Source organism: Nerophis ophidion, linkage group LG12, assembly GCF_033978795.1.
Source record: "Nerophis ophidion isolate RoL-2023_Sa linkage group LG12, RoL_Noph_v1.0, whole genome shotgun sequence".
NCBI lineage: Eukaryota > Metazoa > Chordata > Actinopteri > Syngnathiformes > Syngnathidae > Nerophis > Nerophis ophidion.
In genome coordinates this window covers 54,283,262-54,307,768 of record NC_084622.1, presented here as the reverse complement: position 1 = coordinate 54,307,768, position 24,507 = coordinate 54,283,262, and the positions used below count along the sequence as shown (strand labels likewise).

Genomic DNA, 24,507 nt, shown 5'->3' with positions numbered 1-24,507 from the left:
CTTCCTTCATTTTTCACCAGATTGGCACCTTCTTTCTCTCTTATTACCACTAGCACGGCTGCGCTAGCATCACAGCTAAAGCTACCCATGCTGCTACCTCTCTGCTCCGCGAGGACGTATACGTATGTGACATATGTAAGAAGGTGCGCTTGCTGTCTGTGAGAAGGAGGGACAAGAAAGAGCGAGGAGAGCCGGTAGTGTAATGCCAGCAGCTAAAAGCAACGGCGTGAGAACATGGACGATAGTCATTTTCTATATCGCACAGAGACAAACCCGCGATATATCGAGTATATCGATATACAGCCTAGCCCTACATTGAGATTTGAGTACCTATTTGGTTTGTTCGTTTTACTGGTACTAACAAAGGACCATGGTACTAATGAATTTAAAAAAGTATTACACTGCCTTTGAAAAATACCGTTACTTTTTTTTCTTTCATGCATATGCTGGCATGCTTGTAATATGAGCCGAGACGCATGTTTAGTGAATCAACACTAGATGTATACTGAGTACCGGTATTTTTTAGTAGCGGTTCCTAATTGGTTGGGTCTTCCTGGACCATGAAGATTTTGGACTAATGGTACTGCTATTAATATTTTTTTATCCGACCGACCTTGGTAATTGCTCCCTCCACCCCAGCGGACGATGGCGTGGAACACCGCGGAGGCCACCACAGTGGATATGATTCTTTTACTTTCTATTCATAGCTGTATGTAGAAGTGTCTGGTTGTATCTGCTGCTTTAATGTCTTTAATGTCCTCTGTTTTTTTTTATGTTTGATGTTTCCCTTTTACACACATGGAAGAGGGATGTGTACCATGGCTATGAGTTGTTGTTTTTTTTTTTCCCTTGGCCTCAGTCTGCACCTCCTCTCCAGGGCCCAGGCTGAGACCGATTTTTTTTTTATTTTATTTTTTTTATTTTAATCTATTTTTTTCTCCCATTCCCCCCCTCTTTGTTTACCTGTATCTCATCTTTTTTGTAAGGGGCGCTGGAAGCCGGCAGAGCCGTCAGCGATCCTGTTCTGTCTCCCTGTAATGTTTGTCTGATCTTGAATGGGATTGTGCTGAAAATGTTAATTTTCCTGAAGGAACTCTCCTGACGGAATAAATAAAGTACGATCTATCTATCTATTATGACACGCTGTCACATTTGGTTCACCTGCTGCTGCATTAACATAACAAAGCAGATTGTAATAATTACAAAAACTAAGAAACACCACACAAATGTTTGTAACACATCAATTCATCCTCAAACGTCCATCAAAGTCACGCATGCAAATAAGTTATACAGCTTCAAGTGAACACCACATAACTCACGGCCGCCGCTACCGTGCTTCATCAACCTCCCTCATAGTGATCCATTAATCCACCGTCCAATGATAATCCACTCATATGAGTGAACGTTTGAAGTAATACAATAATTCATAAAGTTGCTTTGACACAAGATAAAATCCGCTGACAGGTCCGTAGCCACCGTCAGACATTGTTTCATCGTGGCGCTTTTGCGACGTGGCATTAATAGACAATTTCCTTAAATGTGTTTCAATTAGGCTTCACGGTGGCAGAGGCGTTAGTGCGTCTGCCTCACAATACGAAGGTCCTGCAGTCCTGAGTTCAATCCCAGGCTCGGGATCTTTCTGTGTGGAGTTTGCATGTTGTCCCTGTGAATGCGTGGGTTCCTTCCGGGTACTCCGGTTTCCTCCCACTTCCAAAGACATGCACCTGGGGATAGGTTGATTGGCAACACTAAATTGGCCCTAGTGTGTGAATGTGAGTCTGAATGTTGTCTGTCTATCTGTGTTGGCCCTGCGATGTGGTGGCGACTTGTCCAGGGTGTACCCCGCCTTGCTTGTCTGTCTATCTGTGTTGGCCCTGCAATGAGGTTGCGACTTGTCCAGGGTGTACACCGCCTTCTGCCCGATTGTAGCTGAGATAGGCGCCAGCGCCCCCCGCGAGCCCAAAAAGGGAATAAGCGGTAGAAAATGGATGGAAGGATGGTGTTTCAATTAGTCCCGTTTTTTTAACTCTACAACTGGACGATTGAGCATTATACTTGATCACTGAATTGTTTTACTTTTATTGTTCACACACCTTAGACACATATATAGGTCGGCAGCTGTCAACATCCGAACCGTCACTCAAATTCCTCCATGTGTAACATAAACACAAAACTATTTCTATTGTTACAAATTGCACACCCACCTAACATTCCAGTTGATTGTGTTGATTTGTATGATATATTTGATATGATCTTATCATTTAAAAGGTCTGTGTGCTGTACATGCATGCATGAATTATATTTCCAGCTGAGTGTAATTGTAATGAATAGAAACAGTGATTGATCTGTGTGTTCTCTTTACAAGATGATGACATAACAACTGCATTAGCAAACGTAGTTGACTTGTTTTGGATTTAAAAAGCAGTTGTTGATAAAAGACTTCCCTGCTATGAGATATTATATTATACTGTGGAGGTGTAGATAGCACTTTGAATTATTAAATTGTGCTTTTTCATATTGTATTGGAAAAGCACCTGTGTACGGTAAACACCCCAGCCAGTTTCTCCACGCCTTTCTCTGCAGCTGCATAAAATCAGTTCTACCTGTTGCAGCCAATCACAACTAAAAATAGGATCACATGATTGACAGAAGCAGGAAGACAGTGGAAGAATGTGAACTATCCACATTGGAGAATATTCAGTGGTTTCCATACAACACACAGTACGTTTAAGTGTGTGGCAGTTAACAAAACAGTTTTTTCCTTATTGATTTACAAATTAGGGGGAGACTTGACCCTCTTTGTATGGATTTACTGCGGTAACAAGTTATTTTCCTTTGGATAAAAAGAGATTGTCAATGTTTCGATTTTGGTTTAAAGGTAAGAGACAATTGCGCCTGCTGCTAGAAAGTTCAATATTTGATTATTTTGTGATTTTACGGTCTTCTGAAATGTAATTACTCTGTTCTGTCTTTTTGGGGTATTTTGAAAATCAAATTACCTTTTTGTTTGAACCCTGATGTCACCCTTTAATATCGTGATTACATCATTGCTTAATGTCTCTTCATGTTTAACTAGAGCTACAGTGGAAGACTGTTTTCTTTGACGTATTTGCATTTGTGTCCCTGTATTGGAAGCTGACTTGGGTTGACTGGGTGTCGACACAGTGAGTACATTTATAGCCACTGACAACCCTGCCCTTCTTTAGGAGTGTATAGACCATTGCGTCAACCTTCATTGTATTGTTGTAACATAGCATTTTAATAAATATGACATCGTACCTTAATTATTTAAGTACAACTTTAAGAGGAAAGGCAATTAAAGTGCTACAGTGACACTACTAAAAAAAAACAACAATATTTGGCTTTTTTGTCCGAGGTTTAAACATTTGTGTAATTCATTGATTTTTCTTAACCCAGGGTAAATCCTGCTTTGGCGCCCGGCATTACAGAACGGCTGCTGCTTATATAGCTTACATCTTCTTGTGGATTTCTCTCCTGTTAAAGGTTGAACGAGTCTGTGCTGCTGGACAACCATATGGACCATGACAGATTTTCAGATAAATCGGAGCGCGACGGTCACGATGACTGGGACGCCTCCCTAAACGATAATGGAGGAAGGTTAACAGAGGAGAGTGATGTGGACCAATCAGAGGAGGCAATGCCTCCCATGCCAAAAGGGACAGTTTATGTGGAACAGGGTACGGAAGAGATGGCTGAGGTGAGATCATTTGTCAGAGTAGTACCCCATCATGTGTTGTCTGAATTGCAGTTGTGCTTCTACAGTGAGTGCAAAAACCTTCTTGCAGCTGTGACTTATGACACATGTCGTGGCAGCTGATTGTATGTTTACATGTGTCACATTAGGCTGGGGAAGCATCACAAGTTGAGACTGTTTCAGAAGAGAACAAGGGTCTGATCTGGGGTATTTTAAAGCAACTACGACCAGGCATGGACCTCTCAAAAGTGGTGCTGCCCACCTTTATTCTGGAACCTCGCTCCTTTTTGGATAAGCTCTCTGACTACTACTATCATGCTGATCTGCTTTCACAGTCAGCAACTCTACTATTACTTTGCACTGATTTTTGGTGTTGTGTATTTCTTCAACACATGTCTTTTTACTACATTCCACAGAGCTACACTGGAGGACAGTGCATATGGTCGAATGAAGCAAGTGCTCAGATGGTATTTGTCTGGTTTTTACAAAAAGCCCAAGGTACAAAACCGTGTTTCTTCCAAAAGGCATGATTAATGACACTAAATTGACCCTACTGTGCGAATGTGAGTGTGAATGGATTGTCTGTCTGTCTGTGTTGGCCCTGTGATGAGGTGGCAACTTGTCCAGGTTGTACCCTGCCTACCGCCCGAGTGCAGCTGGGATAGACTCCAGCCCCCCATTACCCTTAAAGCGGTAGAACATGAATGGATGGACATGTGTTTACTGGCTTAGGAAAACATCACAACCTTAGATCAGAGTTATGGGCGTTTTATATTTTATTAAATAAGAAACAAATTGTAAATGATGTATTTCTAATGTACCAAATTTTCTGGACTATAGAACGCAGCGGGAAATAGGCCCCACTAATTAAAATTTAGGGGAAACATTTTTTTTTCAATATATTAGCCGCAAGAGACTACACGCCGTAGATACCATAAGTTGCATTTTTTTCATAGTTTGGCCAGAGGTGCGACTTACACTTAGGAGTGACTTATGTGTGAAAATATGAACACATTACCGTAAAATATCAAATAATGATATTTAGCTCATTCACGTAAGAGACTAGGCGTATAAGATTTCATCGGATTTAGCAATTAGGAGTGAAAGATTGTTTGGTAAACGTATAGCATGTTCTATATGTTATTTATTTGAATGACTCTTACCATAATATGTTACGTTAACATACCAGGCACCTTCTCAGTTGGTTATTTATGCGTCATAAAACGTACACTTGTTCAGCTTGTTGTTCACTATTCTTTATTTTAAATTGCCATTCAAATGTCTATTTTTCGTGTTGGGTTTTATCAAATAAATTTCCCCCAAAAATGCGACTTATAGTCCAGTGCGACTAATATGTTTTTTCTTCTTTATTATGCATTTTCGGCTGGTGCGACTTATACTCCGGAGTAACTTATACTCCGAAAAATACAGTATATACGTTGTAAAACTATTTATACAAAAAGATTCTGTAAATGTTTACATACTTAATTATTTCCAAACAGTGCCAGTAACACGGCAGTAAAGCGTCAGATCAAACAAAACAGAAGTAATCGTCATGGACCCACTAGCTGCGGAATCTAGCTCTCCAATCAGCTAAACAGACTCAATAACTCCACAGTGATGTATTCGTGAGTTTACTGAGGAATTTGTGGCACTAAAAAAATACAAAAAGAATGCCATTGTAAGTTAATAATACTAACACTGACACTCGTAGATGTGTTGGCATATTATCTTGCTAATGACATTACGATAACATATACAAATATGCATGAAAACACTCCTAAAGACATCACGCATCGGACAGTTTAGTAAGTATAAACAGTTTTAGTTTTACTGTAAACTTACAAACGTTGCTTGGAGTAATGAATGAAAAATCCATACGAAAGGAATGCTATGGGTGGCTAGAAACGAAATGTCACTCTACTTCCTATTTGACAGCACTAAATGAAGGACACCTCAGCACCTGCAGTGAGCCAACATGTCCAAAAGATGACGCCATAGCACTAACAATAAAACACATTATAGCTCATGCTAGACTATTTTTATTATGGCTGTTAGCGAAGAAAATTCCATAAATTATCCGGTCTTATACGCTGCAGAGTTCAAAGTGGAAGAAGAAAGTAGTGGCTCATAGTCCGGATTTTACAATATTGTGTATATTATGCCTGCCTCTGTAAAAATGTAAACGGTAGAACACACATTTAAAGGGTTTTCTTTCGGCTTATGCTAATAATTATTCAAAACATATTTTTTTATCATAATTAATTCTAAGAAATGATGTATGCTGCACCTTTAAAATATATATATAAATACTTGATTGTGTGACACTGCTTTTCTGAAAATGTCCAGGGTCTAAAGAAGCCTTACAACCCAATATTGGGAGAAACTTTCCGCTGCTGCTGGCCTCATCCCGAAAATGACAGCTGTACTTTCTACATAGCTGAACAGGTAAAACCTTAGTCATGACTGCAACACATACATCTCCAGAGCAGGACTCAAATATTTAGGGAAACAAACTGTAAAAATGTGTCAGGTGGATTTTTAAAACCCTGGTTTCAGTTTTTGTCTGACGTTTCTACTTTTCTTCTTCCAGGTGTCCCACCATCCACCTATCTCTGCCTTTTATGTCTGCAATAGGAAGGATGGGTTTTCAATCAGTGGAAGCATCCTGGCAAAGTCCAAATTCTACGGTAGGCAGAATACTACACTTGGTTGTCAGTTTTGTCTTGATGCATGAGAGAGATTGACGAATCATACAAATACTGTATGCCAGAAACACAACTTTTGTGTTTGACTAGTTTTAGTTTCATTGTCATAAAAGGAAGATTAGGTACCCATGTGAACACTGAAATGTAGTCTTTGCTGCAAATAGTCATAGTGAATGTTTCATTCTGGGTCATGTTCTACTCTCTGGTGTAGGCAACTCTCTCTCTGCCATTTTGGATGGCAGAGCTAGACTGCTTTTTCTGAGCAGAGAAGAGGAATATGTCATCACCATGCCCTATGCTCACTGCAAAGGTAACCACGGCCACTTAAAGTACGGGAATATTATAAACTAGATTTCCTGCAAAATTATTTTGCACAGTGCTGGGATGATATTCTTATGCTGCGCGTGTGTCTTCTATAGGAATAGTTTATGGCACTATGACGCTAGAGCTAGGTGGGAAGGTGACCATAGAGTGTGAGAAAACAAAGTGCAACACAGAGCTGGAATTCAAACTTAAGGTACATTAGCAAAATCTACTGTTCCTTTCTTTCAGTACGTTTGACATTTTGATGTTGTTTATTGCAGCCTTTCCTGGGAGGCTCAAGCTCTGTGAATCAGATCAGTGGAAAGATCTTTGTGGCGGATGAGCTTGCTGCCACAGTTGATGGACATTGGGTAAGGACTTTTACTTTTGAATATCTGTCATTTGCCTTGATAAATATTGTATGGTCCAGCAGGGTTGCAGGATATATATGATATATGAATTTAGCTGACGATAAAGATTTTAATAAAATCGTCATATTGTGGTAATTCATGTTGATGACACAGGGCTTCACGGTGGCAGAGGGGTTAGTGCGTCTGCCTCACAATACGAAGGTCCTGCAGTCCTGGGTTAAAATCCAGGCTCGGGATCTTTCTGTGTGGAGTTTGCAGGTTCTCCCCGTGAATGCGTGGGTTCCCTCCGGGTACTCCGGCTTCCTCCCACCTCCAAAGACATGCACCTGGGGATAGGTTGATTGGCAACACTAAATTGGCCCTAGTCTGTGAATGTGAGTGTGAATGTTGTCTGTCTATCTGTGTTGGCCCTGCGATGAGATGGCAACTTGTCCAGGGTGTACCCCACCTTCCGCCCGATTGTAGCTGAGATAGGCGCCGGCGTCCCCCGCGACCCCAAAAGGGAATAAGCGGTAGAAAATGGGTGGATGGATGTTGATGACACATGGTGTCCCCTCAAGTTTGACAGCGACAAACGAACAAAAACATCCTCACCGCAATGGAAGCAGCTAATGTCCTTCCACAGTGGAGCTTCTAAATCACTAATCTTCGCTTCCATGGCAGCAAATGAACTAAGTTTCCTACAAGTATATTTATCTCTGGAGGACTAGAGCAGTGGTTCTCAACCTTTTTTCAGTGATGTACCTACCCCCTTTGAACATTTTTTTATTCAACTACCTCCTAATCAGACCAAAGCATTTTTAAGTTGAAATAAAGAGATACAGAAGTAAAATATAGCACTACGTCATCCGTTTCTTATTTATTAAATTGTATAACAGTGCAAAATATAGCACATTTGTTGTGGTCTTTCTTGAACTATTTCGAAAAAAGATGTAAAAAATAACTAAAAACTTGTTGAAAAATAAACAAGTGATTCAATTATAAATAAAGATTTCTACACAGAAGTAATCATCAACTTAAAGTGCCCTTTTTGGGGATTGTAATAGAGATTCATCTGGATTCATTAACTAAATTATAAAGATTTCTTCACAAAAAAAATAATCTTTAACATCAATATTTATGCAACATGTCCACAAAAAATCTAGCTGTCAACACTGAATATTGCATTGTTGTATTTTTTTTCACAGTTTATGAACTTACATTCATATTTTCTGTAAGTATTATTCAATAATATATTCATAAAGGATTTCTGAAAAGTTGTTATTTTTAGAATATTTTTAACAAATCTCACGTACCCCTTGGCATACCTTCAAGTACCTCCGAGGGTATGCGTACCCCCATTTGAGAACCACTGGACTAGAGGACAAGAAATGGCTAAACATGCTACACTCCACACTGCAGGAGGATACAAAAAATTAATAGCTTTCCACTAAGCTGGAGCTCTTCAATGTAAACGAGGGTGGACAGATTTGTATCAGTATTGGTTGACGGTCCTCGTTAGTATAGTGGACAGTATCTCCGCCTGTCACGCGGAAGACCAGGGTTTAATTCCCTGACAGAAAGATGGTCTTGGTTCCTCTTATTTTGAGCAGCACGGTGGAGGAGGGGTTAGTGCGTCTGCCTCACAATATGAAGTTCCTGAGTAGTCCTGGGTTCAATCCCGGGCTCGGGATCTTTCTGTGTGGAGTTTGCATGTTCTCCTCGCGACACTAAATTGGCCCTATTGTGTGAATGTTGTCTGTCTATCTGTGTTGGCCCTGCGATGAAGTAGCGACTTGTCCAAGGTGTACGCCGCCTTCCGCCCAATTGTAGCTGAGATAGGCACCAGCGCCCCCCGTTACCCCAATAGGGAATAAGCGATAAAAAATGGATGGATGGGTATATGTGTGACAATAACTACAGTACATCGCTATTTTTTTCTTACAAAATGTTTGGGTTTTTTGGTCGTTTTTTTTTATATTTTAGCTGGAAGGGGAGCGTATGCACTGGAAGGAAGGTTTTAGTTTTTTTGTGCTGTAAAAAAGAATGTCCATCAATTAATGTTAGCCATAAAATCGAATTGTTCAGACACCGTATTGAATGGGTCATACACTATATCAAAACTTATTTAATCGTTCTGTTTTTTAAAATATACTGTTTTTGAATCATATCATAACCCACTTATCTAGATGCATATTTGAATAGTCCATCACAAAGAGATGTACAACCCTAGACAAAAGATACTCCACTTCTGGCCTTTGTTTTGTAAAAGGTTAGGGATGAGTATTGTTTATATTTTAACTAATAGTAGTGCCAAATCAGCACCAGAGCCAAATTTTGGTACTAATCCCTATGTATATTTTTAAGTAAATCTGATCAAATACAGTTATTGTGTTAGTAAAATTAATTTGTCCTTTGTAATCAGGACAATGAGGTGTTCATTCATGAGAAGCGGTCCGGACAGCAGGCAACATTGTGGGACCCCAGCCCCGATGTCCGCATCCGTCGCCTCAAGAGAAAGGTGGTCCACTCCGACCAGCAGGGAGAGTTTGAGTCTGAAAGGTAAAACACATGCCTGTAATGGGACGATAAAGGATGAAATAAAAAGGATTTCTTTATTTATACTATTGATGTAGAACTTGGCCATTTAGTTCAAAAGAAAGTGGTTAAGTCATTAATTTTTCTGATGTTGTGTTCTTGCCAGACTGTGGCAGCATGTGACCAGTGCCATCGTGGACCGGGATCAGTTGCGGGCCACACAGGAGAAGTTTGTGTTGGAGGAAGCTCAGCGTAAAGAGGCAAAGGAAAGGGGAGACAAACCATGGACCGCCCAGCTTTTCCACCAGGACCCAGACACCACTGAGTGGACATACAAGTACATAGAGTACGACCACACACTATAAATCTCATAAAACATGTTTTACAGTTCATATGCGTGGCTAGAGCTGAGCCATTGTCTGACCAGTCTCATCATGTTTGGTGTAGCACTCAGATGTGGGACCCTGAGCATTGTCTGGTTCAATTTGAGAGGGACGGTGTGATCCAAACGCAGACAAAAACACAAAGACGGCGTCACAATGGACTTTCTTATAGTAAGAGTTGGGCAAGTCGCCACAAGGTTAGTCACACAGACCAGTTACCCACATGAACATCTTAATTATAACTACCAAGATTTATTGCTCAATAGGTAACTATAATTTCAGTGGTGCAATTGTACATCACTATAAACTGCAATCACAATGGCAAACATGTTAAAGAGGAACTATGATGATTGTACAATTTTGGTTTAAATATTATGTATTGGATATGCTTTGGTCATTGTACATTTTCCTTCACAGTCACATCTATAACCTGTCTTTTAAGTCTGTCGGCAAAATATTTGTTTGTGAATGCTTTCCCAGATTGCAAATGAAACCACGCCCCACCCTTTTCTAAAGAATCATCTATCTTTTGAAAATGTACACTGTTTTAATATATGTCCCAAAGTTGTCGTCGCTATTTTTTTCCAGATTCGGTCAAAATAAACTTAATAAACATATGGATTTACCCTGTAACAGCAATAGGTACACCTGCACACACTCAGCGATTCAGACCCAAATTTTGAAAAGCTACTTTTACCAGCATTTATGTCACTGCATGTTGTGTGTCTCCTTTATTATTCGTATGCCTTGATTAGATGAAAATACTGTATCTTACGGCCTGAATCTTATGTCCCAATATGTACGTCCACCTCGCTGTGACTTCATGACAGAGCCAGAGTGCAAATCTGTGAACATAGGCATCCAAAACTGCGTGCAAGCTCATGCCAAAACGCATGAACTTTATATGATTTAATGCTATGGCATTGTTATAACACGAGTATCCAACATTGTGACAACATTTATAAGTCAGAAAAGACAAAATTCATCATCGGTCCCCTTTAAATGAACAACACTCATACAACGGTAAAGTGGAGCATTGTTTTCTTTGTGAAGGCTGCATGTTGATCTAAGTGCAGTAAGGCCCTGATGTACTCAAGGCTTGTGCGTACTAAAACACGTGCAAACCTGATAGCACACGCAAAGCTGATCTGCTAAAGGTGTACCAAGTGGATTCTGTCTGTTAAGTGATCAGAATAAGGCGTGAAATTCTTTTTGTCTGTCTTCATTAATATGCAAAATATATGCAGATCATGAAAACTCCCACAATACTGGGAAAAGATGCAAATAAAATGTAGTTCATCAATAGTCATCACCGTTTTGCGAGCACTATTTTGCGTTTGATTCAGCACATGTCAGAAGGGCGTGCATAAACGGCTGCAGGATCAGTGTGTACTAGAGATGCGCGGTTTGCGGTCTCATCCCCGGAGTCCGCGGATAAACCGCCGGTCGGGCAGGTGACGTGACGAAAAAATAGATTTTAATTAGATTCGGGTGGGTGGCGGTTGAACCATCCGGAAATATTTGATAAACATGGTTCTGGGATCGGTATCCTTTGCCATTCAAAGAGCCATTTAAGATCCATGTCACAAAGCGAAGAAGACAATGGTAGACGCTAATATTCTCTAGAATGACTGCCGGCAGTCACCCAGTCAATAAGTATTAGGGCGTGCTATGAAGCCATTGACTTTGTCGCCTTCTACAACATGTACGATCTGCTTGTCAGTCCAGCATCATGTCGTGTGGCTTCTGCAGTAATATGCACACGACTGCAAGGCATACTAGGTGACACAGAGTACACTAATGGTTGTGATATAAACAATTTTAACACTCTTGGTAATATGCGCCACGCTGTGAAGCCACACCACACAAGAATGACAAACACATTTCGGGAGAACATCCTCCCAGTAACACAACATAAACGCAACACAACAAATACCCAGAATCCTTTGTATCCATGATACTTCCTGACTATTTTATACAGCCAGCTAGCTAAATGTGCAGTAAATGAGTGGGTCTGCGTGGTGATGCCTTGATTAGTACATGAAAAATCTTCATTTAAAAAAGGCAGTCTGCACCACTTAACACACGCAGTCTTAGTGGATCAACCACAACACGCCCACGAATAGTACACACCATTGAAGAGCTTTGCACACGCTGTTAAGTTAAGGGCGTGGTGTTTGGATCTTAGTTATTAATAAGTCCCTAAATGTAATTATACAGCTTGTGAGTGTACTCAAAATGATATATTTATTTGCAACATTTACTGAAAGTGACCACAAACTTTTTTCTTCCTCTTCCCAGACTGAGGGTAATAGATTGTATAGGAAGGCCAGCAGCCAGCCATCGAGCTGCAGTCAGAACACGGAAAGCAGCAGCAGCACCACTCCGGAACCAACACACGAGTCTTCTGATAACGAGGGTAAGGAGCAAACTAATAATAAGATATGTGATATGTGTTATGTTGGATTTATCGGTGCAAAACAACGGTAAGGTGAAAGTTTGAGAGAGTTAGGCTTTGGTGTATGTGATTGTCAGTGAAAACCTCCTGTAGATATCATAATATTGTTGTCTGGGACATCAGTCCCAAACAAAATGTTTCACATGACTTTGTTCACAATTGTAGTTTGGTACTTTGGTCCTGACCAAACAAATTTAAATCTAAGTATACTTTGGTGCGTTTGGCATTGCGTTCACACCTCAGTTTTTGTTTGTAATCCACTCCAAAGGGCTAAACAAAGACCCAACCATACATAAACTGAATCAATTTTCACCTTAAAAATATGTAAATCCAATTATTATGTTACAGGCCCCATTAACTCTTTTTTTTTTTATATAAAGAATAATTACATTTTTGCATGCAGACTACAATGCAAAATACCGGTACATATAAAGCATACCTGTCAACCTTTCCGTTTTTGGCTGGAAATCACGTTTTTTTCTCTTTCTTTTTCAGCATCTTCTCTCTCCTGTTTTTTCCCTGAATCTTGTTCTCCTTAAAAAAAAAAAAAAATTGGCACCAGTTTGCTGGTACTGCAGAAATTGCGTCTGCTAAACAACATATGGGGCGTTGGGTCATAATAGGAGCTCGGCGCGTTTCGTGTTATGTTTTTAAACAAATCAACAACACGACAGGGGTGGAGGGATATGAAGACGACAGAAAAAACAAAAAACATCCTTGCCAAAAATGCCAAACTTTGTGTAACTATCTCGACGAACAGTCGACTTATTATCTTAACCTGAAGAAGAGCAGGTAGCAGCATTTCCTCATACTTTCTGTTAACATCGAGGGAAAAATGATTTGAGCCAGCTTAAAAAATGTCTAACTACAAGCTCTGTAAATAAGGGCCGGAATAGTTTTTATTTACAGTTTCACAATGTTTTGGGGTTCTCAGAAGGAAAGCCACTACTGTATTAACTCTATAAGCTGCCATGGTAGTATATCCGAGTGAATAGTGTAGTGCTTAGTGACATATCTTGTGATGCAACAGACATGGGTTCAGTTCCAGGCTATCCCTTAATTATTTAGTTTTTGTTCATTGAATTAACAGAAATTTGGGATGAAAATGAAAATCTCTTATTTTTATGACATTTTTTAGGGGGATTTCCCATATTTTAAATTGCAAATGTTGACAGATAAGAATTGTAGATTCCTAATGTAGCCTTAGCATGACGCTCCTCTCCTTTCTCCTGCTCCGCTTGATGCAGCAACAACAAAACAAAACGCCAGACGCTCCTCTTCGTTTTGTATAGTTTACTTATCAATTTCAAAACCGTAAAACAATAACGATGTGGGAACAAATGAATGGAAAAATAAATCTAGTTTGTTACAGTAAATGAAGAGTTAGAAAAAGTAAGACTGAGGTCAAAAAACTGTGTGGCTCGATTCCACCGCACCTGACTGCCATTACCCATAACACCCTGCGTCCAAAACCCTCCCACCACACAGATCCTTCCGCCATATATACAATTAAAACAGTTACGTCATCAAATTATTTAGACAAATGTAATGACTACAGATAAAGTGAGCATTATAAGTACTCTTAAGCATTCAATATATACATTTTCGTATTATGCAAATAAAGTAAATAGTCAGCTTCTGGCTGAGTAAACAAAGCACCTTCCATCAAATGTAAATTTGGTCCTATTGTGGCTAATTTTGCAACAATATTTTTGCGAGGGACCCACAAATTCCAACATCACTGTGACTTATTTCAATTTTTTTTTTTTTTTTTTTTGTCATGAAAAAGGGACGTTTTTGTGGTTGGTGCACTAATTGTAAGTTTATATTGTGTTTTTTATGTTGATTTAATAAAAATAAAAAAAATAATATATATATTTTTTTTTTAAATAAAAATGAATTAAAAATTCTTCTGCGGCCCGGTACCAATCGGGCCGCAGTGGTTGGGGACCACTGCGATAGAACACCTTTGGGATGAATTAGAACGGAGCCTGTGAGCCAGGCCTTCTTGACCAACATCACTGTGTGACCTCACCATTGCGTTTATGGAAGAATGGTCGAAAATTCCTTTGAACACACTTCGCAACCTTGTGGACAGCCTTCCCAGAAGAGTTGAAGCTGTAATAGCTGCAAAAGAGGGACCAACATCATATTGAACCCTATGGGTTAGGAATGGGATGGCACTTCAAGTTCATATGTGAGTTGAGGCAGGTGGCCAAATACTTTTGGCAATATGGTGTATTTTGGGTGAAAATGTTCGCCTAAAACTGGGTCGTATAAAAATCGAGGTATTACTTGATAATTGTAGCAACAATTGTCTACATTGTGGTGTAAGTTTAAAATGACATATTCATTGCTCAGCCTAAATGTATCTACATATAATTAAATTTATGTGAGGAATGATACTGTACATGGTGTTTAACTTCCAAAACTGCCATGGTCTTAGGGTTCTCCACACATTGTGCACGATGCAGCAAGGACATGACTCTCCTCCAGACCTCCATCTCCTCCATTCAAAAGACGCAGCAAGACATTCAGAGGTAACATAAAAGTCTCACTATTAGTTTTTAAATGATTTTGCTCATTGGTCATTGCTTGATTGAGACTTGTATTAGTAGATTGCACAGTACAGTACATATTCCGTACAATTGACCACTAAGTGGTAACACCAGAATAAGTTGTTCAACTTCTTTAAAGGCCTACTGAAACCCACTACTACCGACCACGCAGTCTGATGATGAAATATTAACATTGCAACACATGCCAATACGGCCGGTTTAGTTTACTAAATTACAATTTCAAATTTCCGGCGGAGTTTCTTGTTGAAAACGTCGCGGAATGTGGGCGCGACGTCCCGGGTTGCAGGAGAACTATTAGCGCAGCACCATTTGCGGCTAAAAGCCGCTCTTTTCATCGCGCAATTAAACAGTATTCTGGACATCTGTGTTGCTGAATCTTTTGAAATTTGTTCAATTAATAATGGAGAAGTCAGAGTAGAAAGATGGAGGTAGGAAGCTTTAGCCTTTAGCCGCACAACACACCGTGTTTCATTGTTTAAAATTTCCGGAGGTGAAACTTTACTATGGATCAGAGCGGTCAAGCGAACATGGATCCCGACCACTTGTCAACCGGCAGGTTTCGGTGAGAAAATTGTGGTAAAAAGTTGCCTCTTACCGGAGATCACCTGAGCTTGCGCCGTCCAAGCAGCTGCTGTCGACTTCCCTCAGAGACTGGCATCAAGACACCCGTGGACACACCCCTCCGACTATCAGGTACTATTTGTTCTCACTAAAACACTAGCAACACAATAGAAAGATAAGGGATGTCCTAGAATTATCCTAGTAAATGTGTCTAAAAACATCTGAATCGGACCCAATGCAATCGCCCTTTTTTTTTTTTTTTTACCTTTTTTTTTTTTTCTAGTCCTTCGCTATCAATATCATCATCCACGAATCTTTCATCCTCGCTCAAATTAATGGGGAAATTGTCGTTTTCTCAGTCCGAATAGCTCTTGCTGCTGGAGGCTCCCATTATAAACAATGTGAGGACGTGAGGAGCTGTCACGCCAAATTTCTTCCCCCCTACCAGAACCTTCCCCCCCATTTCCTTCCGGGGTCATGATTAATACGGACATTTTGTCAACGCTATATTATAAAAATATAACTCTATATTAGGAAAAATACAGACGTTTTGTTAACGCTATATTATAAAAAAAAAATTCAAAAAACAATTTACAAACACAAGCTATGGGATGACACATTTACTTCCGGGGTCACGTTTCCTCACGTTTCCTTTTACGTCATCCCATAGCTTGTGTTTGTAAATTGTTTTTTTAATTTTTAATTTTTTTTTTATAATATAGCGTTAACCAAACGTCTGTATTTTTATAATATAGCGTTATATTTTTATAATACAGAGTTATATTTTTATAATATAGCGTTAACAAAACATCTGTATTAATCATGACCCCGGAAGTAAATGGGTGGGGAAGGTTTTTGTAGAGGGAAGAAATTTGGCGTGACAGAGCCCTCACCCTTGTGACGTCATCGTCAGCTACTTCCGGTAAAGGCAAGGCTTTTTTATTAGCAACCAAAAGTTGCGAACTTTATCGTCGATGTTCTTTACTAAATACTTTCAGCAAAAATATGGCAATATCCCGAAATGATCAAGTATGACACATAGAATAGACCTGCTATCCCCGTTTAAATAAGAACATCTCATTTCAGTAGGCCTTTAAGTCGGGATCCACGTTAATCAATTCATGGTTGTCAAAATAAATCACACTATGCCTTGTTTTTGTAGGAACCTGTCGGCTCTGAGTCGTCAGCTCACTCAGCAGTGGGCTGCAGACGACGGCGTGTCGTGGATCGGCCGTCATTGCGTGATTGTCTTCATTGTGCTCTTCTCACAGTTCCTCCTTAACTACGTGTTCACCTGAGAACCCTCCCTAGGTTTCTGTCCAGCACTGATCTGGCATCAGGTGCCCCCCACAAGCACAAACTAATCAGCAGGGGGGCTCAGAACTCAGATGCGTTGTCGAGTGAAAAGTTTTGTTTTTTTCACATGAGGCTTAGCATGAACTATCTTAGCAATAAACACAGCCAACGCCTGTCAGATAAGTGGCACCCCCTAGTGTAGCCTGACTGAAAGAGCACCGGCACCAATGCACTTTGGACGGGAGGAAAAGGAAGACAAACAGAAGTAACATAAGAGGATTAATTGTACAATGAAGAATGAATTTGTAAAATAATCAACAGAGGATATTTTACCATCTTTTAGTGTCTTTCATCCACTTGCCCTGCAATACTGTTTCTCTGTGAGTGTGTGTGTGTTGTCCCTACCCACAGTAGGCCCCTATCACCCCTACAATGTCTCCCACACCTCCACTCCACGTGTTGGGCCTTAACGCTGATGCCAAAAAAAAAAGAAAAATAAGTGGAAAAAAAAAAATCATGTCAAACACAAGAAGGAACATCTTCCAACAGTGCAATTATGTGTTTTGTATTTGGTGTATTCTCATGTCCACTTCAGTTTGGTCTTTTCAATGAGAATCATTTGACCAAAACAGTATTTATAATACGAAAGAACAATGTGTTTTCGTTTACAAAGAGCACCGTGTGTTTCTAGTGACACATACTGTAGGAAGGAAGACTTAAGAGGGGTTGAGGGGTCAAGAAAGAGCCATACGGAGTGTCTTGTTATTTCTGTGCCTGCTGTGGCCAAATGGGACGGGGCAGAAGTGTAGCATGTTGAAACATTACTTTAGTCCAGGAAGTCATTTCTGCCTGAAGTGGCCTTCATTATGTTTAAAATGGCTACAATCCTGATGGATCAGGGTCACAGTTACCAATCACCCCTCACCTACAAAATATGTCACTGATTTAATTTGTTCATTAGCAAAGATGTCCATTCACAAATGTAAATACCTTAAACCGGCCAATCGAAGTAAAAGGAGAGTTTTCTAGGGAAATTAAGTCATGAATATGGATGTGTTTTTGTATTTTCCTTTGCCGTTTTTCTGGCTATTGTGGAGAAGGAGGTTTGGTAAAGGTCCGTTTGTTGTCCACGCCATGTTCAAGTGACTTTAAAGATGTAAACATGTTTGAACTATTTTATTTGTGCTTTTAGACGTATGTACATATTAGTCTTGAGTCCCATGTTCTTTTTAAGATTTCAGAATGTATTTATTGTGTGATTTACCCTCTTGATGACTAACTTAATCTCGGGAGCCTAGAGAGAGCACGAGGGATGACAATCTTACTCCCTTGTAATGTTTGTGCGCCAGAAAGCCATTTGAGTTGTGCTAAAAACAAAGCCATGTCTGTGACTTTGATTTTGTTTATCCCGATTTTTTATAACATTTCAGTCCGTGCCAGTACTGATCCACCCGACGGGAGCAAATTTTAGAGATGAACGTCGACTCTGAATGAATTTATGTACTTTGCATTAAGTTGTTGTTTTTTCTACTCAGATGCCATGGTGTGGGATTGTATATGCCACATGCTTTTGTTATATTGAACAAAAACTAATAACACAACGACGCCCACTGTTCATACACACATGTTGCACACTGTAGCACTACAGTAAAACATTTTAACCCGGACACTGCTTCTGTCTCTTATTTTCCATTAAAAAAAATATGTTGAATGTTGCGTAAAAAAAATGCTAAATCGAGAGCGGAAAGTGACGGTTCAGTATTGAAATTAAAAGTGTTCAGGTTACTATTTTAGGCTTAGATTTACACAAACGTTATTGATCCACAAGGGAAATAGTGGAATACCTGCTCAGTGGCCTAGTGGCTGATTTTCCGCCCTGAGATCGGTAGGTTGTGAATTCATACCAAAGACTATAAAAATGGGACCCATTACCTCCCCGCTTGGCACTCAGCATCAAAGGTTGGAATTGGAGGTTAGAATCACCAAAATGATTCCCGGGCGTGGCCACCGCTGCTGCTCACTGCTCCCCTCACCTCCCAGATAGTGAGGGTGATGGGTCTAATGCAGAGGATTATCTCACCACAACTAGTGTGTGTGTGACAATCATTGGTACTTTAACTTTTTTAAATCGTTCCACACAATTTGTCAATGCAGTTTAACTCCTTTCTGCTGGTGCTGCTCCCCCAACAAACCACTGCAACGTACAGGGCACTGGCCCCAACAGACTGATACAAGATCTCCAACAGCTTGCTGCACACAAAAAAGTACCTTAGCTTACTTCAATATCAGGAAAAAGAATCTGCCCATGCCTTTCTTGTATACAGCTTTGCTGTTGTCCTTCCAGTCCAGTCTGCTTTTCAAGTGGACTCCCAGGTACTTGTACTGCCCAACTACTGCCACCTTCCGGACCTGGATCTTGATGGGCTCCATGGTGGTCATTTTCTTGAAGACTATGACCAGCTCTTGGGTCTTGCCCAGTAGGGCATTATAAATTAGATTCCAATTGTATAATACTTTTTTTTTTACAAAATATTAATTAACATTTTTTTATGTGTCTTACAGCTATTCCAGGTTGTGTTTGATTGATTGATTGATAGATACTTTTATTAGTAGATTGCACAGTGCAGTACATATTCCTTACAATTGACCACTACTAAATGCTAACACCCGAATAAGTTTTTCGACTTGTTTAAGTCGGAGTCCACGTAAATCAATTCATGGTAGGTATGTGCTAATCCTCTTGCTGCCATGTTTCAATTAGCGAATTTGGAACATCCTGTACTTAGTCAAAAATATGCAGTTGTGGGAACCAACACATGGGCATCGGTCAAGAGGATGTCCCACACTTAACATACGTGGACATACTCAAGAAGGATGCAGGAGCTCAGTCCCCTGCCGCGGACCAGCGACAGACTCATAAAAACCCTGGCACATCTGGCCCGGATCCCTTTTGGACCCGTTTATCTTATTTTCAAAATCTCTTCTGTTCTTGCTGTAGGATAAAATAGGAAACTAACACTATCACTACGCCCTACTACAGCAATATAGGCCTAAGCTTAAATATGCATTGCCTTGTATTTTTAAACTAACAATATTGTCAATTGGCAAAAACAGAAAATGGTCAATTCGCTATAAAGTAAATATAATATAATATATATATATATATATATAAATATATATATATATATATATATATATATATATAAATATATAAGAGCTAGGCGAAGTGGCTGGCGAGAGGGAAGTCTGGGCTTCCCTGCTTAGGCTGCTGCCCCCGCGACCCGACCTCGGATAAGCAGAAGATGATGGATGGATGGATATATAAATATTTAATCTATTAGGCTACAACTTCAATGAAATTCTGCTCCATGCACAGCTAAAATATCAGAAAATGAATAACTGGTGAATGATAAGAAGTCAGATAAAAAGGTTGTTTATTGATAAATTTCTATTCCTTCTGATCCGTCTGTGGAGGTGGAGGCGGGACTCGTCTCCTCGCTGCCCGATCCGCCGCCAAGTTGAACCACCTGATCGAGTGTTTGGTGACCTCAGCATCCGTGGCTGACTTTGTCACCACATTTTTTCTCACAGCGCCTGTAATTAAACAAGATTACAAGACAGATATGTTTATGGTTATGGTATGTAGCATCCAAAGCCAAGTATGCTTACACAATACAAATAATGAGATGAAAAAGAAACATGACTTAAAGTTACAGGAGGTGGTTAAAATGAGAGGTGCGTAAACTATGAATTTGTAATCTGGGTATACAGTGGGGCAAAACAATATTTAGTCAGCCACCGATTGTGCAAGTTCTCCCACTTAAAATGATGACAGAGGTCTGTAATTTCCATCATTATTTTAAATAATTAATTTGTAAATTATGGTGGAAAAAGGTATTTTGTCAACCATTCAAAGCTCTCACTGATGGAAGGAGGTTTTGGCTCAAAATCTCACGATACATGGCCCCATTCATTCTTTCCTTAACACGGATTAATCGTCCTGTCCCCTTAGCAGAAAAACAGCCCCAAAGCATGATGTTTCCACCCCCATGCTTCACAGTAGGTGTGGTGTTCTTGGGATGCAACTCAGTATTCTTCTTCCTCCAAACACGACAAGTTGAGTTTATACCAAAAAGTTCTCTTTTGGTTTCATCTGACCACATGACATTCTCCCAATCCTCTGCTGTATCATCCATGTATCCATTTTGGTATAAACTCAACTCGTCGGAAGGCTGGGTACACCCTGGATTTATTTTTCACATTCTGTCTCTCACAGTTGAAGTGTACCTATGATGAAAATTACAGACCTCTGTCATCATTTTAAGTGGGAGAACTTGCACAATCGGTGGCTGACTAAATACTTTTTTGCCCCACTGTGTGTGTATATATATATAGGGACCCGAGGGTCTTGTTGTATTGTGTATTGCGCAACCCGAGGGTCACTGGTTCAAATCCCACCTAGAACCAACCTCGTCACGTCCGTTGTGTCCTGAGCAAGACACTTCACCCTTGCTCCTGATGGGTGCTGGTTGGCGCCTTGCATGGCAGCTCCTTCCATCAGTGTGTGAATGTGTGTGTGAATGGGTAAATGTGGAAGTAGTGTCAAAGCGCTTTGAGTACCTTGAAGGTAGAAAAGCGCTATACAAGTACAACCCATTTATCATTTATTTATCATTTATTTATATATATATATATATATATAAAATATAGGTGGTGACTTGTCCAGGGTGTACCACCCTTCCGCCCGATTGTAGCTGAGATAGGCACCAGCGACCCCAAAGGGGAATAAGCGGTAGAAAAGGGATGGATGGATAGATATATATATATATATAAGATTTGCAAACAAAAATAATGGATTTGCAACACAAAAAAAGGAAAGATTTACAATCAAAATTTAAGGATTTGTAGACCAAAAAAAAAGTTTTGCACACAATAAAATTTATTTAAAAAAAAGTAAAAATACATACCTTAAAAAAAAAAAGTTTTGGTTGCAAATCTTTTTTTTTTTGGGGTTACAACTTTTTGGGGTTAAAATATTTTTTGGGGTACAAGTATTTTTTTTTTATGTTGTAAATTTTTTTGTTTGCATTTTTTAAAGTTTCACCAAACAAAATAATAGGAATGGGTGATAATAGGAATAGTGCGTCTGCCTCACAATACGAAGGTCCTGAGCAGTCCTGGGTTCAATCCCGGGCTTGGGATCTTTCCAGGGTGCACGCCGTCTTCTGGCCGATTGTAGCTGAGATAGGCACCTGCGACCCCAAAGGGAATAAGCGGTAGAAAATGGATGGATTGATGGGGGTGATACTGAGCAATAAAAATGCTTATAACATATTATTGATCATCACCCACAAGCCTAAAGTTAAGTCATTACCAAAAAAAAAAAATATTTGCAACCACGACTTTTTTTTGTTTGCAAATATTTTTTTGTTTGTTAATGCTTTTTTGGGTTGCCATTCCTTTTTTTTTTATTGGTTGCATAAAGAGACACACATGTCCCTCCTAATATACAAAGACGATAACAGACATCTGCATCTTTAATTATCATCTGCATGCCACATCTGCTTTTCTGGTAAACGATGAAAACTTACATGCATGTGAAATCCATCAGAGTGTGGGTGTTTCCTGTCTGCTGATGTTTTGGGAGGTAAAGAAGATACCACAATGACATTCCATGTAGATATGTGGTATTCAGTTCTACTCTGATACACAATAATACTGCATGTTTGATTACCATATGTGTAGAGTATACGTCAACTCACTCAATTGGTTTATCCATCCATCCATTTCCTACCCTTGTCCCTTTTGGGGGCAGGGGTGTCGCTGTAGCCTATCTCAGCTGCATTCGGGCGGAAGCCGGGGTACACCCTGGACAAGTCGCCACCTCATCACAGGGCCAACACAGATAGACAGACAACATTCACACTCACATTCACACACTAGGACCAATTTTAGTGTTGCCAATCAATCAATTGGTTTATTGTGCCCGAATTGTCAGTTTTAAAAATGTGGCCTCATCTACTTAGAGACACTTTGAAGTGTGATTAAGAGAATAATCTGCTTATATGAATAACCTTCTCACAATTGCGTCATCATCATCACCTCCAGTCGCTTGATGATTGAAATTGGAACTTCAGCCGGCCTAAACGTATTATTGAAACCAGGTATTTGATCCAATAGTGTCCAATAATGTACTACAGCTGAGTGTAAACAGTACAAGTTAAAACTTTTTTTTTTTTAAGTATTGTTTTTAGATTCCAACTTAGCGGTGTAATTAGGTAACAATAGAATAACTTACACAGTCACACTATGTTTATGTTTGGTGCTTTTCCGCTCACGTCCTGTAGGGGGCAGTAATGCACTTATCTAACTGTTGCCAACTGTCAGACAACTGAAGAAGTAAATAAGACTTTTTAGCTATTTCTGGACCCTTTCCAATGTTAATGCTGTAAAATAAAATAGTGTGTGTGTTTTTAGTCTTCATCATGACTGAAAGCTTAAAGAAAGAAATGCCGACGGGGAATGTAAGTTATCGTAAATTGTACACTTAAAGTATTTGTTAGCTAGCTAGTAGTATTTTTAAATATGTTTTAGCTATCTTAACTACCATGCTACAATGCTAAGGCCTTAGCATCACTATTTGACATATTTATAAATTGATGGTAATTTAGTTATAATTAAATAGATATAAGATATGAATATGTTTGTCAACATAAAATAGTGTGTGTGTGAGATTTTAGCCTTCATCATGGCTGAAAGCTTAAAGAAAGAAATGCCGACGGGAATCTAAGTTATCGTAAATTGTACACTTAAAGTATTTGTTAGCTAGCTAGCAGTATTTTTAAATATTTTTAGCTATCTTACCTACTATGCTAAGGCCTTAGCATCACTATTTGACATATTTATAAAATGATGCTAATATAGTTATAAAAAAATGGATATAAAAGTTGAATATGTTTGTCAACATAAAATAATGTGTGTGTGTGTTTGTGTTTGTGATTTTAGCCTTCATCATGGCTGAAAGCTTCAAGAAATAAATGCCGACTGGGAATGTAAGTTATCATAAATTGTACACTTAAAGTATTTGTTAGCTAGCTAGTAGTATTTTAAATTATTTTTTAGCTATCTTAACTACCATGCTACTATGCTAAGGCCTTAGCATCACTATTTGACATATTTATAAAATGATGGTAATTTAGTTATAAATAAATAGATATAAAAGTTGAATATGTTTGTCAACATAAAATAATGTGTGTGTGTGTGTGTGTGTGTGTGTGTGTGCGTGTGTGTGTGTGTGTGTGTGTGCGTGCGTGCGTGTGTGTGTGATTTTAGCCTTCATCATGGCTGAAAGCTTAAAGAAATAAATGCCGACTGGGAATGTAAGTTATCGTAAATTGTACACTTAAAGTATTTGTTAGCTAGCTAGTAGTATTTTAAATTATTTTTTAGCTATCTTAACTACCATGCTACTATGCTAAGGCCTTAGCATCACTATTTGACATATTTATAAAATGATGCTAATATAGTTATAAATAAATAGATATAAAATATGAATATGTTTGTCAACATAAAATAATGTGTGTGTGATTTTAGCCTTCATCATGGCTGAAAGCTTA

General features: G+C 39.3%; 1 protein-coding gene and 1 long non-coding RNA gene across 7 annotated transcripts in view; both read left to right on the top strand.

Moving 5' to 3' along the window:
- Positions 1-18,558, top strand: part of osbpl5 (oxysterol binding protein-like 5) — a 92,841-nt gene extending 74,283 nt beyond the window's left edge. For all 6 annotated transcript variants that reach the window (XM_061917775.1, XM_061917774.1, XM_061917779.1 and 3 more), the window contains 14 exons: positions 3,505-3,718; positions 3,865-4,049; positions 4,132-4,213; positions 6,065-6,163; positions 6,309-6,405; positions 6,635-6,733; positions 6,843-6,940; positions 7,008-7,097; positions 9,502-9,638; positions 9,781-9,960; positions 10,062-10,194; positions 12,299-12,416; positions 14,902-14,995; positions 16,758-18,558. In XM_061917775.1, coding sequence (XP_061773759.1) covers positions 3,505-3,718; positions 3,865-4,049; positions 4,132-4,213; positions 6,065-6,163; positions 6,309-6,405; positions 6,635-6,733; positions 6,843-6,940; positions 7,008-7,097; positions 9,502-9,638; positions 9,781-9,960; positions 10,062-10,194; positions 12,299-12,416; positions 14,902-14,995; positions 16,758-16,893 — 1,762 coding nt within the window. In that variant the 3' untranslated portion in view covers positions 16,894-18,558. The remainder of the gene's footprint in view (positions 1-3,504; positions 3,719-3,864; positions 4,050-4,131; positions 4,214-6,064; positions 6,164-6,308; positions 6,406-6,634; positions 6,734-6,842; positions 6,941-7,007; positions 7,098-9,501; positions 9,639-9,780; positions 9,961-10,061; positions 10,195-12,298; positions 12,417-14,901; positions 14,996-16,757) is intronic.
- Positions 18,559-23,008: 4,450 nt separating this feature from the next.
- LOC133563844 (uncharacterized) overlaps positions 23,009-24,507 on the top strand; it is a 34,118-nt gene continuing 32,619 nt past the window's right edge. Inside the window, exons 1-2 of the long non-coding RNA XR_009809135.1 lie at positions 23,009-23,415; positions 23,897-23,943. This is a non-coding gene — a long non-coding RNA (uncharacterized LOC133563844). The remainder of the gene's footprint in view (positions 23,416-23,896; positions 23,944-24,507) is intronic.